Here is a 12,129-nt window from a genome sequence, read left to right as displayed (position 1 = left end):
GACTAATGCGGGGCGACTTCACAGCGACGGCTGTAGATGGGACAACATTACAGGCAGGCGAGTCTTACTTGCTACGGGTGTACAGATTTGCCGCTTGATATCAAGGGATATGATGAGTGCTGGGGTCGATCTATGTGCGTTTTCCCCCCAATGGCCATAGTGCATACCATTAACTCCCGCAGCTACCACTGCCTCTTCTGCCATGGTTATGAGGAGGCCGGAAAATCCTCAGCTGGTGTCCTTGCCGTCGGCGAGACTTCTGTCCCAGCAGGAGCCATAGCTCTCGCTCGCAGTACCAAGCAGTTAACCTCCAAGGCTGTGATCTACTCCTCAAACAATCCCGCGGTGCAGACTGCAATCACAGACCTCCTCGACCAAAACACTACCGACATCACAACAGACGATCGGGAGATTATCTCCCTTGCTCTTGGTGCGGAAGGTTGCGGAATTACTATTACGTTTGCGGACGGGAGCTCAGTTCAGGAGGCGTTTCTTGTGCACAGGCCGGCTACGAAGCTGAACGGCCCGTTTGCAGAGCAGTTAGGTGTGGAGTTGTCGCCGGGTGGAGATATCAAGGTGACACCGCCATTTGGAGCCACTAGTGTTAAGGGAGTTTATGCGGCAGGAGATTGCGCGACCCCGATGAAGAATGCCATGCAGGCGATGCAAATGGGGACTTTCGCGGGGGTGGGACTTGCGCATGACTTGCAGGCTGAAGGGCCTAAGATGTAAAAGCGAGGGCAAACGACTTCACAATACACCTACACTCCAGAGATACAAAGTAGAATGGATTTAATTTCTGTAGCGAAAACAAAGTATTTCAATACCTCATGTGACTTTCATAGGAGATACTGATCGAAACTTAAATTTGTCGCAGCGTTTTACGGCTGCCTGAATAGGCGTTCCAGGAAGCCTAATAGTTATTACACATCGGTATCTCATAGCGGAAGAAGAATGTTGCTTCATTGTCAAAAGGTTCAAACTGTAAGCACACGAATCCATCCTATCAGGGTTCATATGCCCTCTTCCAACGTTGGCCTCTTATGTCTGCGTTGCCTGCGTCGCCCAGAAATTAGACCTGTTTCACCCGTTGTAGCCCAGGGGTTTAGTTCCCATCTGGCCTTCCATGAGATCAAGAATTCATTTCTGCGGGTCTCTTCCAGCAAGGCAGTTCCGCCAGTTCTTGCTTTCACTAATTTTCCTCGTGCTGGCCCTCTTCGTCCGTCTAGCTACGTTGTTAAAGCCCTTGGCAATTTGAATCGCGGTTCGAGCTATTTTAACGACTCTTGCGACAGTCGAGAGAGCAGACAGGAAGATAACAATCAGCGGGCAAATTGGGCATCGCTTCGTCAAATCGCCGCGGAGTACCAGATCCGTCCTGGGTGACGTGCGGATCGCGTTCCGGGAAAACTTGGAGGGTATGTTGTCACGGTCACGGACGGCGGGGACAAGGGCGATCTCGCGCCGTTGATTTCCCTCGCCGATATTGACGTACTTGTCGATATAGTCGTCGTTTTCGAAGAGCTCGTCTGACGAGTCGTCGACCCACTCGTCGACTTCGAGCCCCTCGGGCCAAAACTCAAGCAATTCCATGCTGTCGGTCCAGTCCTCGTCAAAGGTTTCGCTGTATTCTTCGACAGCAGCCACACCCATGGCCAAGGGGACGAGAGCAAGACAACGGGCCTGGAGCAGCGGTGTCAATAGTTGGTTATCGCTTGGAGTTCGAATGTGACACAAGACCCAAGAAGCGATTGCCGCTGAGCGTGGGATTACATACCATGCGCCGAACTTTGGTCCGGTCTTCTCGGTTGCGTGCTCTGTCATAGGTGCGTTGATGCGATTTCTTCCACCTCTCGAAACCGCGATTCTCCTTATACGTCTGTCGTTTGTCTTTGTAGACCTCATTGAACTTCTTCGACTTCTTGTCTTCGACACATTTCTTCTGCTCTCCGTCCGGCTTTTGACCATTCGGACAGTCCTTGCATTTACTGCAGTCATTCGGATTGATGATCTTTCCGGCTGGGCAGTTCTCAACGCAATTGTTGCACGCCTCTCTATAGTCCCAGAACTTGACCTGATTGTTGCCCTGGTTTCCACCTTGGTTCTGACGCGTGTGTAGTTCGGAAGCGTACTTGTCGCGCCCAAAAAGCGTACCTGGATGGAGGAGCTCTGGAGGATAATGGGAAGCGATAACGTGGTTGACCATTATGAAGACGGCCTTGGTGGCTGAAGAAAAGCGCATGATGACAAATACTTGGATAGAGGTATCTGAAAGAATGGAATCAATATTGGGAAAGAATTGATAAAAAAAAAAAAAAGCTATAGACGGCCTTCGGCTCTTAAGTCTGTCAACAAAAACGTGCTAAAATAAAGACAGTTCAAACATTGATATCAAACATGTACGTAGTGTTAGGTTCACGACGTGTGAGACCCGGAGGTCGCACCCAACAGTAAGCCTAAGGGCACCTTCAGCTCATTGACGGGGTCCATGTACGGGGGCTGAATCCTCTACGGCACAGTTTCTCTCCTGGTTCAGGGGGATACGAGGCGGAGCATGCATGTGCAGCAAGAGGTGTACACACCCTGAACTTGCCTAGACCTTGGCGACTGCGCGGCGTTCGGGGGCGGGGCCGATTCGTTATCGTCCGTGTCACTCGCTTCAATTACATACTTGGCATCAGACCAGAAATGGACCCAAAGCCGAAAACACGATACTTTGTGCACCTCCAAGTCAATGAGATACACAATGATATAGCTACATAGGAAATACCTGTTGGTACATCTGCGTTGTCCTCCAGCACGATGATTGGGGTCATGATATCGGGTTGATGGGGGCTTTTGACAAAAGACATGATGCATGACACCCTCCCCCTTTCCATTTTTTCAAACGAATATCTGAGAATAGCAACGTGTTTTGATGAAAATGCACTTGCTGATTCTCGTGTCGTGTTATATCTTTAAAACTCTGTGCCAATTGCAACCCATGAACTTGACAAGACTAATATGACGTAGTGGGAAGTTCTTCATGTTAGCTTGACAGATGATCGATTGGCGATTCTCGATAGTCAAGAATTACATGCATCTATTTCATGAGCCAAAATTTCCTGTCAGTGATATAAAGGCGACGTTCCATATTAAGTACGAGGGCTCATTTTGGGCCCCCCGGACTAAACACATAGACCGGCTACGAAAGACTAGGAGCCTGATAACACAGAAATTAATGTCTGTGCCTTGGTGTCAACGTCAAAGTATCTTCTGCAAATCTATGCATGAATATATTTGGACAGGGCTGTATTCGATGCTTTAATCCCTTGCAATTTGGAGGCTCAAGAGGGGCTAGGGGCGAGTCTTCCTCCATAAAAGCGCATGAGGAGAGTGGCAACATAAAGATAGCCTTATGACACTTTCTTTATGAGACAATAGCAAGGTATCTTTGCGTCATGATATGTTAATATACGAAATTCGCTGTCTTCTTTCTACTCATGCATAACAAACAGCCTCGCGTGGGTTTGATCAATTAGTAACACCATTTCCTCGCGAATGGAATTTGAAAGTTGCAAAGACATGACCTGCACAGTACAGAGGTATTTGAGTTGTTTGATTTGATTTAAATCTAACCAGGCTAAGTAAAAAGAAGTCCGAAGCATGGCCCATGCATAACGCATCACACGTAGCCTGGCTAGCCATCGAGTACGTAAAGTGTAAGCATCCAGGTATACAGTGAAACCCGAGACCGGCCCTTCTCTGAGTGATTTGAAATTGGCCTCTACGTGAGTCTGGAGCGTTGGTGAGTCTGGCATTGGGCCTTGAGCTTTAATCTTCGAGACACATTAGCGCAATGTCCTTTGAGGCCGATGTGGGTTCGATATCGTACCGCTCATGACATTCCAAACCTGAAAAGAACCGTAATTCGGGCCATCTCCGGTGCGCAAGCAGCCGGCCTCGGCCTTGTCGATAATCGTCTCGGGATTGCAGTCGTCCGAAGCGAACATAACCACGTAATCGGGGTTTTCCCCATCGCCGAGGCCCTTGACAGTGAACGATTGGGCCACACCAACATGGTCAGTATGGCAGTCTGGGGAGGCCTCGACTTCTACAGAGCCGAGCGCCGCACTGTTGCACGAGTTGCCATTGTAGAAAGAAAGTCTGTGCTTGAAACATGACGATACTGATGCAGCCACCACGGCGGTTGCCAGGAGTCTGACAGGGATGTGCATTGTGAATGGAGAATGTGTAGAGAGTTTGCGGTGCTGTATCAAATATCTTGCTTGATGGTAGTGATAGTGAAGTGCGTAATCGTCAAACGAGAAGACTTTGCGTGAGATCCGGACGGTGGGTGATGAGAGGCTGGGTGTGACGTTGTGTCCTCACCAATTCTGTGGAGTGTCCCATAGAATTTATAACCTCAAGCCATCCTCGTTTCAAAATAACACAGGACCAGAAATACACCAAAGCTGATTGAAACTTTCAATCTCATGCGATGTCGTAAATAGTACTTCATTGATCGATGTCATGTACAAGATGGTACCCGCGGCCGGCTGAAACGCGGCGGCCTATATTGATTTGGGGGCCTACACGCGCCAACCTGCGTGTCTTGGCTGGGGGCCCGGAATAGCCGCTAGCCTTCAAGAGCCAAGACCCGCGACATGGGGGCGGCAAGATGCGGTGCTCAGCACTGGTTCAGCATTCACTAAACATACCAAGAGGCCAAGCAGAAACAGTGTGGCTTGTGAACACCAGAGCATTGGCACCGCTGGCCATTGGTCCATGGAGGCGAGGTGCGGCCAAGACTAGGTGCCGATTGACGAATGGGGAAAACAATTTTGCTTGCCCAGCCCAGCTATACAGCCCTGCGGCACAATAATGCAGTCTTCTGAGAATTGCACACGCATATGCAGTCATACCAACGTTACAATGATCTTTCTTAACATAGGTACTCCAAGATTTTGACGTTGCAAACCGCTCTTACGGCCCCCAGAAGTGTATACGACACACGCTGAGTGCATGGCCACGCGACATGTTATGAAATGCGCCGAGTTCCAAGATCCTTCGAGTATATTCCCTCGTCAATACAGCCTACATGGCCAGAGTCGAGCTCATGATGACTTCTGGCAATCCACTTGGGCGTGCGTCGAAGCCCCCAACAGCCGCATATTGCGTTCGTTGGGGGCTGCACGGAATTCGAGACCAATTGCAGTTGTGGCATCAATTATATCATTCGACATGGCAATGGTTGTTAAAATGATTAAATAGTTGTACTTCTCCGCCAGGAAGCGGCTCGTCTGGAGTCATCATTCTCATCGAGCAGCAGTGCTATCAAGTAGTCCGAGACTGAGCAACATCATCTTCATTGTCATCTACCTTTCTCTGACTTCTCCTTTCACTCTTATTCTTATTTGCAGTTTGAAATCCATACAGTTTCTCGTCATGAAATTCCCAATTCTTTACGTACAGCTTGCATGGCTGACAGCCGCGGCAACCGCTGCACCGCAAGAAGGCCGCGGAGATGCATCCGACAACGGCGCTTCATGCAAAGCTTTCAAGCATTGGGACTGCGCAGATCCTCCACGAGTCGATGAAGTGGAACTCCTTGACTTAGGAGATCTGAGCCTTGAGGATGCACCAGCGAGAAGACTACGTCTCAGGGACGTCGACTTCTCCGACGTAGACGAAAAGACTGGATTCAATGTCACAGAGTTGATAAGAAGAGAGAGCGCCATCGAAACAGACGACAAAACTCTTCATTCGAAGATCCTGAGGTTGCTCTCAGACCCCGAGGTTGTCGGCGACAACTCGGAGGTTGCGAACTTGTACTACAAACGCCAAGCCGACGACGAGAACAGCGGCGACGATAGTGACAACGATAACAAGTTTGACGCGAACAAACCCGATAAAGTCTTTGCCGACAACAGCGCTGGCCCCGGGAGTTCACATACTTACGACATGTGTACTCCTAAGATATCCTACAAAGTGCAGGGATACGAAGGCACCACGGACCTTTACGATCTGGAAAACTGGGGTGACTGTAAAAACTTCAACATCGTGTACAAGAAAAATACGATTAACAACAGGAATGGCCTACGAACATACATCCGGGAGCATATCTTGGAGAAGCAAATGCTCCAGATTTTTATCAACCAGAAGTTCAAGAACCAAAAGGGAAGCCCCGTGCCTTCTTATGATGCGAATTCCATTAAAAGCCATTGCCACTATCTCCAGCGCTTCTGGGAGGGCAAAGGTAAACTAAGTCAGGTTGGAGACCAAAAGGACAAGGCTTGGGATGCTGTAGCCAGAGCGTGGCCCCACAGAGAAAATAAGGATCATTCGAGGTAAGACGCCGAACCCCGCCTCGCATTTTGAAACCCTTTCTGTGTCTCCTTACTTCGCTTCTTTAAAGAGGAACGAATATCACTTGAATACGAACTAACAAGCCATCAAGCGATGTCAACGACATTGTCTGGTTAGAGGCAGAGCTTAATGGTTATAAGGAAAGGGTATGTTCTTCCCTGTATTCAAACATATGATTACGGCCTGGGGCGATCCCTCCCTTCTCGTTTTCTTGAGGAAGGTAACACGTTCAGATGGTTGACCTCTGACTTGAGAAAAACAGGCATTCGATAGTTCCAAATCCTTAAGATCTGACAAGAAGATGAAAAGTTCTTTGCAAGACATTCACGACGCAAAACATGCAGCGACTGCGTTGAGAATGACTATTCTGGTCGGCAAATACATGGACAACGGTGGCATCAGCGCCATATACAAGGCCCAAGCGCAGAGAGTTGCGGTTAAGCTCAACGAAGTCGAAGATGCTTTGGTCGTGAATTGGCAGGGTTCGGAAACGGAGTATGAGCGGCTTGATCTGTCCGGGAAATGGCTGCAATTTATCGAAGAATGGACGGACAGAACAAACAAAAAGCTGGAAGACTTTCTCCTCAAGTATCTGCCGAGGGCTAAGGAGCTGATCAAAGAGGCAGATGAAAAGGCTGCAGAGCTGAAGAAGGAGAAGAAGGAGCTCCCGAAAGATGACAAGGATCTACTGGATACGCTGAGGGCTACAGTGGAGGAGATCGAGCGGACAACAGGCCCCAACAAGCCAAAAGCTTTATTCAAGAATCCCTTTAGAAAGACCGACAGACAAGAGGGAGACCACGGATTCACAAGCTAGTTCCCTAAGTTGAATCGGAATGCAAGAGTTTCATTTCGTTATTGGAGTAATAAGAACGTTGTCGGCGGGGGAGAAAAGACCATGTTTTAATGCAGATACAATACTCCATCCCCTGTGACAGACAAAATTCAGACACTCAGAACCTTGCAGGTGATAATTTTGGAAAGTAGTCAGTGCATTTTCAATATGTACTAGAGTATACCAGCGTGGTACAGAGGGGGACTTTGAGCGTGGAAAGCATGACATCTGCAGGAACCGAGCTGACGAAGCGGCAGCTATTAATAACATGTGCTGGTTAGCGCCCAGTGGCGCGGCGGGCGCAGCCGACACCCCATAACCCCACTCCTGTCACCTAAGAGGTGCAAATTAAGAGCTTGGCGTACACTGTACCCTGCGTACAAGAAGTTGGGCCAGCTTGGACTTCTTTTAATACCCGCTGTAAACCCCTGGACCTGAAGTGCAGAGATGGTACAAATCCACTGTTCCTGCAGCCTCGAGAGAAATCAAGTGTCATCTCCGTTTGTTTTATACAAGGTCAAACCCCCATTTCGTCTAGGCCATCACAGAACCGACCTTTAGTTATAGGTTCTAGTATCGCAAATCGCCCAGCACATCGGCAAAAATGGACAAACTTGGTTTCGACATTATCTCCATGATCTTTGATGAGGTCAGGCAGCTTCATCAGGCAGAAAGACTACAAAGAAAATATGCAAATTTTGCAGCGATTTCGCGCGCGTGGCAGGCTGTCGTTGAGCCTCAGACGATGAGATTGATCGATGTTCCGAGTTCGTCTGACGGCATGGCTCGGTTTTCTCGCATCTACTCACAAACATATCGCCGATCGTACCTGCGAACCGTCATACTCTCGTTTAAAATGCCCACCAATGCCGCCACCGCCGAGGAGCATTGCCAGAATGAGGAAACCGTGGCTACGGCTGTTTCGACTCTGCTCCGCGAAATCCATCGCTGGGAGCAGAATATGTCGAACGAGGCTCTTGAGCCATTGGAACTTATACTCATATCCGAATGGCCCAATAGAGAGACCCATCTTCACAGTTCCCCAGCCGAGGGTCGCTACCTCACGATGAGTGATGCGGACGTTGCCGAACTCCCAAGGCTGCGGCGCATAAAGCACTTACAGGTCGGTGGTTGCTCACCAGGTCTAGCCCTGCATCCGACGAGCTTGTGTCGGCTGGCATGTGTCTTGCCGCTCCTTGAAACGGTTGATCTTGAAATCCTCGATCCTGGGCACGGCCGCCCACAAGTCCGCTCGCAACATCGCGATGCTCTCGCTGACGGAATCACTATGATTTCGAAGTCCTTACATGGGCTGAGAAGATTCAAGCTTCGGCAAGAGGGCGGAGACAGTCCTGACAATCACAGCTATCAGTGTAAGAATTTGCAAGACAAGCAGGGGGTCGATAAGCTTTGCGAGGCCATTCGGGTGCTTTCTCAGATGACTGGATTTCTGGAACTCAAGCTGGACATTCCTAGCATCTCATCTGATCTCTTCTGGGATCATCGCCATTGCGCATCCGTTGGCGAAGACAAGTCTGTCTGGCCCTCTCTCAGGCGCCTCGAGATCGACTGTGGCATCGTGTTACCCAGCGGACAATGGTATTATACCGGGGACCGAACGAAGGAAGGAGCTTTGCAGCAAGGGCGTGAAGACGAGGAATTCGATACAGACTTTGGAGCCATGAATTCAGGACTGGAGAGCGACGACTCAGACGCGGAGGACGACCCGGCCTGGCTATGGCCACAGCACTTGTGGCGCATGGAACCGGACCCGGAGACTATGAACCCACTGGCAATCAGCATGGCTGCCGCTGTGCGTCGGATGCCGAATCTGCAATCTGCTACTCTTCATATGGATTTCTCGTCCAGTAATTGGCGAGCCATTTGCCTCCAATGCGTCGAGCCAAACAGTCGCTTTCCAATTTACGATGACGACGGTGAAGGATCGGCGTTCCGCAGATGGCGAGCTGTAGTTGAGAGGAACGTGCGGTGGAAGGCGCCCTCGGACATGGCGAGGGAGACGGAAGCCTGGACGGGAAAGGACCCAATTAGGGTTCAAGTCGATGAGTGATCTTGATATTGAGCTGTTCTAGTCCCGGTCTGACCACCTTCCTTGGTCATGAACCTACACAGGCTCCTGACCCCCCGTTCTTTTGCTTTGGCCTCATTTAGTCAATCAATCTTCCCTTCTTCTCTCCATATGCTCTGGGATCTAAAACGACTATTCCTAAGAATATTCAACATGAACAGCGTTGTACTCGCAGCATGCCCACCGCCACATTGCGTGGATTGGAAAGAGCGTGGTCCTCCTCTCGAAAGTCTCTTCATCGTGGCAGCTGTGATGACGGGCTTGCCTCCGTCTGGCATGACCAACAGCCTGGCGCTTCAACAAAGCACTGCCGTCATCATCATATACGTCACTGCGTCCAGCCCTGAGCCCCGATTCTCGTGTCGACCCGAAAACGGATGATAACCCTCGTAGAACAAATATCGGTCGTTACTATCTTTTGTCCCTCACGCTGGATGGGCAAGTCAGTTCATTTTAGTTGAAGCTCCCAATAGGAGGTAACGGGGAAACTGCCACGCTATTGAGGATTCACATGACGATGAACGAACCGATAAAATAACCCATCCCAACCCAGCAAGTACGAAACAGAGAGACATTACCATGAAAAGCAAGGAAGGAAAATTGCCATTCCATTTTCTAAGCTTTGTTATGCAGTTACAGTGAGTGAGCCCATAAAGTCGAATGTCGACATATCCAATCGAAGAGGGAGCACACGCAGCAAAAGGCTTAGGGGTCATTAGGGAAGACAGCCGTCCCCTGAATCAAATACAGCCTCTAACCCCAGACACCTGGGCTCGCAAGTCGTTACAATTGAAATCAACCTTCGACCTGCACCCCGACATCACCATGAGTATCTTAGTCTACATAAACGCCAGACAACGATCCGCTCAGCACATACGACCATACCTATTGGAAAGCTCGGGATCCCGTCCGCTCTCCCATCGATAAACCAGTGAGGGCCAGCCCAGTAGTCGGGTGGGTGACCACCGGCGAATCCCTGGTGTTGTATGTTTTGTTTTGCTTGTCGATGGCTGGGCCCCAGGGTCTTCTATTGCGGACATCAATGGCGGTGACGCGATCGTGGCACAGCCTGCGCAGCTACAAAAGTACCTGTGATGCAAACGTTTTCAATCGTAGACATTGGTGGCTTTATTTCGATTGTGGGTTATCCGGGCGCAGCTACAAAAGCACCTACTCATGAAGGAGTGCTTCTTATAGTGTTCGTGCGTTTCGGTGGCATGACAATTGATTTTAGCTAGTCCCCACCCTCCTCTAAGAGTAAGAAGCATCAGGGTTCTGCGCATAGACGGGGATCAATCCTTTTCCTCAAATCAAGGGCGCGAATCGGACTTTTGACTGTTAATTCACCTGATAATAGATGGTTAATTTTTGAGAGATGTTTTCCAAGTAGACCTTCCACTTATGGAGTCTGGGTAAATGCAGGTTTAATTGCAGGGTAATTAGAGTGCGGCAAGGTTTTTGATATTGGACCAAACTAGGTCAGAGATTGCAGGTTGTTAACTTGTTGGTGAAGGGAAAATTAACGGACAGTCAGGAACGCAAAGGCTCTTGCCATCCGTCAGGTTTAGCAAACGAAGTAAGCAACAACCGGCCGCTCATGGAAATATAAGAATGCCCGCTCCTGCTACATAGATCGCGATATGATCAACCACATGGACAACATTCATCCTCATATATCGTACCTCACCCTCTGCCATTTCTGAAGGTCACGTCCGATATTCACCCGCACAGCAACATCATTTTCATTATCCTAATACTTCATCCTTCACAGCAATGATTGCGGACGCCACTTTCCTCCTTTCTCTCAGAATGGCGTCTCTGGCCGCAGCCTTGGCTGTACTGCCTCACGCGTCAGATGCAGACATAGTTGGCCTTCCAGCATCAGTAGATCTGGATACTGTCAATACCCACAACTTTACGGCCTCCGACGGAAAGACATATACGGTCTGGGTTGCCAAAGGGGCAAACCTAGAAGACGCCGACGACGAACCAGGCAATACAGGCAGCCTTGTCCGTCGATGGTCATGGTAATATTTGCCCAATGGCTATGACGCTTGCGGCGCGGCGAACTTCCGAGACGAGACCTCAGGTGGCTCGCCACTCACGGCCCACTGTATCTGCATAAGAGATTACGCAAGGGATCATATTAGGGGAAGGTGTTTCTTCTCTAATGATGATAAGCAGAATAATGGCTGGTGTTGAACCAATATTAGGGAATCCTGTGGTTAGGATGGTGATATCTGGGATATCTGGGATCCACGGCTCTCAGGAGCACGTGAGCTACGGCTTACGTGATCGGTGAAGTAGACGGGTATATCTAACTCACGTAAGTAGCGGTAACTCAGAGATAGAGACAATCAAGAATCAACCATCACAAGCCTTATATCAGATACCCTACCTATTCAGAGCTCGCAAGCACAGCAAAAGCACTGGATTGGGGTTCACATAAGCAGTGAAGCCCTCTCTACAGCTGGTTCAATTTGGTTGGCTGCGGAGAATGTGGCTTTAGGGTCTATACGGACAACTTCTTTGGGGCAATCGTGGGCGATACGGATGTCAGGGATCTCACTACAGATTCAATGAATAGATACAACAGGAACGGAAGGATTGGTGCAGGCGGTGATATGGGTCGCCGGAACTGGATTGAGCTTGCCAAGGTTCATTGGAGTGTTTTCCGTCAGTAGGTTTTGCTCGGCCTGTTATAGGTAGTTCCAAGACTGTTGGCCCTTCCAGCCGTCAAGTCTTGCACGCTAGCTTCCTCCAGTCTTTATCTTAAACAAGCTTTTCAATTGAGCTAGCTTAACTTGACCAATTTATTCAAAGGGTGGCATCTTATTACCGTGATCAAAGTTGTAAA

At 49.4% G+C, this 12,129-nt stretch overlaps 4 protein-coding genes and 1 non-coding gene across 5 annotated transcripts; 3 read left to right on the top strand and 2 right to left on the bottom strand.

Annotated features, from left to right (window-relative positions):
- The first annotated feature begins 1 nt into the window (after position 1).
- VDAG_02991 (thioredoxin reductase) lies at positions 2 to 806 on the top strand. The gene is made up of 2 exons (XM_009653644.1): positions 2 to 134; positions 183 to 806. The coding sequence occupies exons 1-2, from the start codon at positions 37 to 39 to the stop codon at positions 730 to 732; spliced, it is 648 nt and encodes a 215-aa protein (XP_009651939.1). The 5' UTR covers positions 2 to 36; the 3' UTR covers positions 733 to 806.
- A 334-nt stretch (positions 807 to 1,140) lies between these two features.
- Positions 1,141 to 2,206, bottom strand: VDAG_02990 (uncharacterized protein; the record flags this gene model as incomplete). Its single annotated transcript, XM_009653643.1, has 2 exons — positions 1,141 to 1,683; positions 1,778 to 2,206. 2 exons carry the CDS (start codon positions 2,204 to 2,206, stop codon positions 1,141 to 1,143), a joined length of 972 nt encoding a protein of 323 aa, XP_009651938.1.
- A 1,560-nt stretch (positions 2,207 to 3,766) lies between these two features.
- On the bottom strand, positions 3,767 to 4,217 carry VDAG_02989 (uncharacterized protein; the record flags this gene model as incomplete). Its single annotated transcript, XM_009653642.1, has 2 exons — positions 3,767 to 3,811; positions 3,894 to 4,217. 2 exons carry the CDS (start codon positions 4,215 to 4,217, stop codon positions 3,767 to 3,769), a joined length of 369 nt encoding a protein of 122 aa, XP_009651937.1.
- An 863-nt stretch (positions 4,218 to 5,080) lies between these two features.
- Positions 5,081 to 7,165, top strand: VDAG_02988 (uncharacterized protein; the record flags this gene model as incomplete). The annotated part of the gene is made up of 5 exons (XM_009653641.1): positions 5,081 to 5,126; positions 5,271 to 5,320; positions 5,455 to 6,329; positions 6,440 to 6,494; positions 6,611 to 7,165. 5 exons carry the CDS (start codon positions 5,081 to 5,083, stop codon positions 7,163 to 7,165), a joined length of 1,581 nt encoding a protein of 526 aa, XP_009651936.1.
- A 2,982-nt stretch (positions 7,166 to 10,147) lies between these two features.
- On the top strand, positions 10,148 to 10,263 carry VDAG_20007. The gene has a single exon (XR_692054.1). It is a non-coding gene; the product is annotated as a 5S ribosomal RNA (ribosomal RNA).
- The last annotated feature ends 1,866 nt before the right edge of the window (positions 10,264 to 12,129 follow it).

This window comes from Verticillium dahliae, genomic scaffold (assembly GCF_000150675.1).
Source record: "Verticillium dahliae VdLs.17 supercont1.4 genomic scaffold, whole genome shotgun sequence".
NCBI classification, from domain to species: Eukaryota; Fungi; Ascomycota; class Sordariomycetes; order Glomerellales; family Plectosphaerellaceae; genus Verticillium; species Verticillium dahliae.
Note: the sequence above shows the minus strand (reverse complement) of the source record. Positions and strands in the feature narration are given on the sequence as shown.

What these genes read in the sequence shown, in the direction of transcription:
- VDAG_02991 (XM_009653644.1), top strand. Translation starts at nt 37, where the DNA reads ATGGGACAACATTACAGGCAGGCGAGTCTTACTTGCTACGGGTGTACA. An exon ending in GAGTGCTGGGGTCGATCTAT is followed by an intron (nt 135 to 182) that starts GTGCGTTTTCCC and finishes TAACTCCCGCAG; the next exon opens with CTACCACTGCCTCTTCTGCC.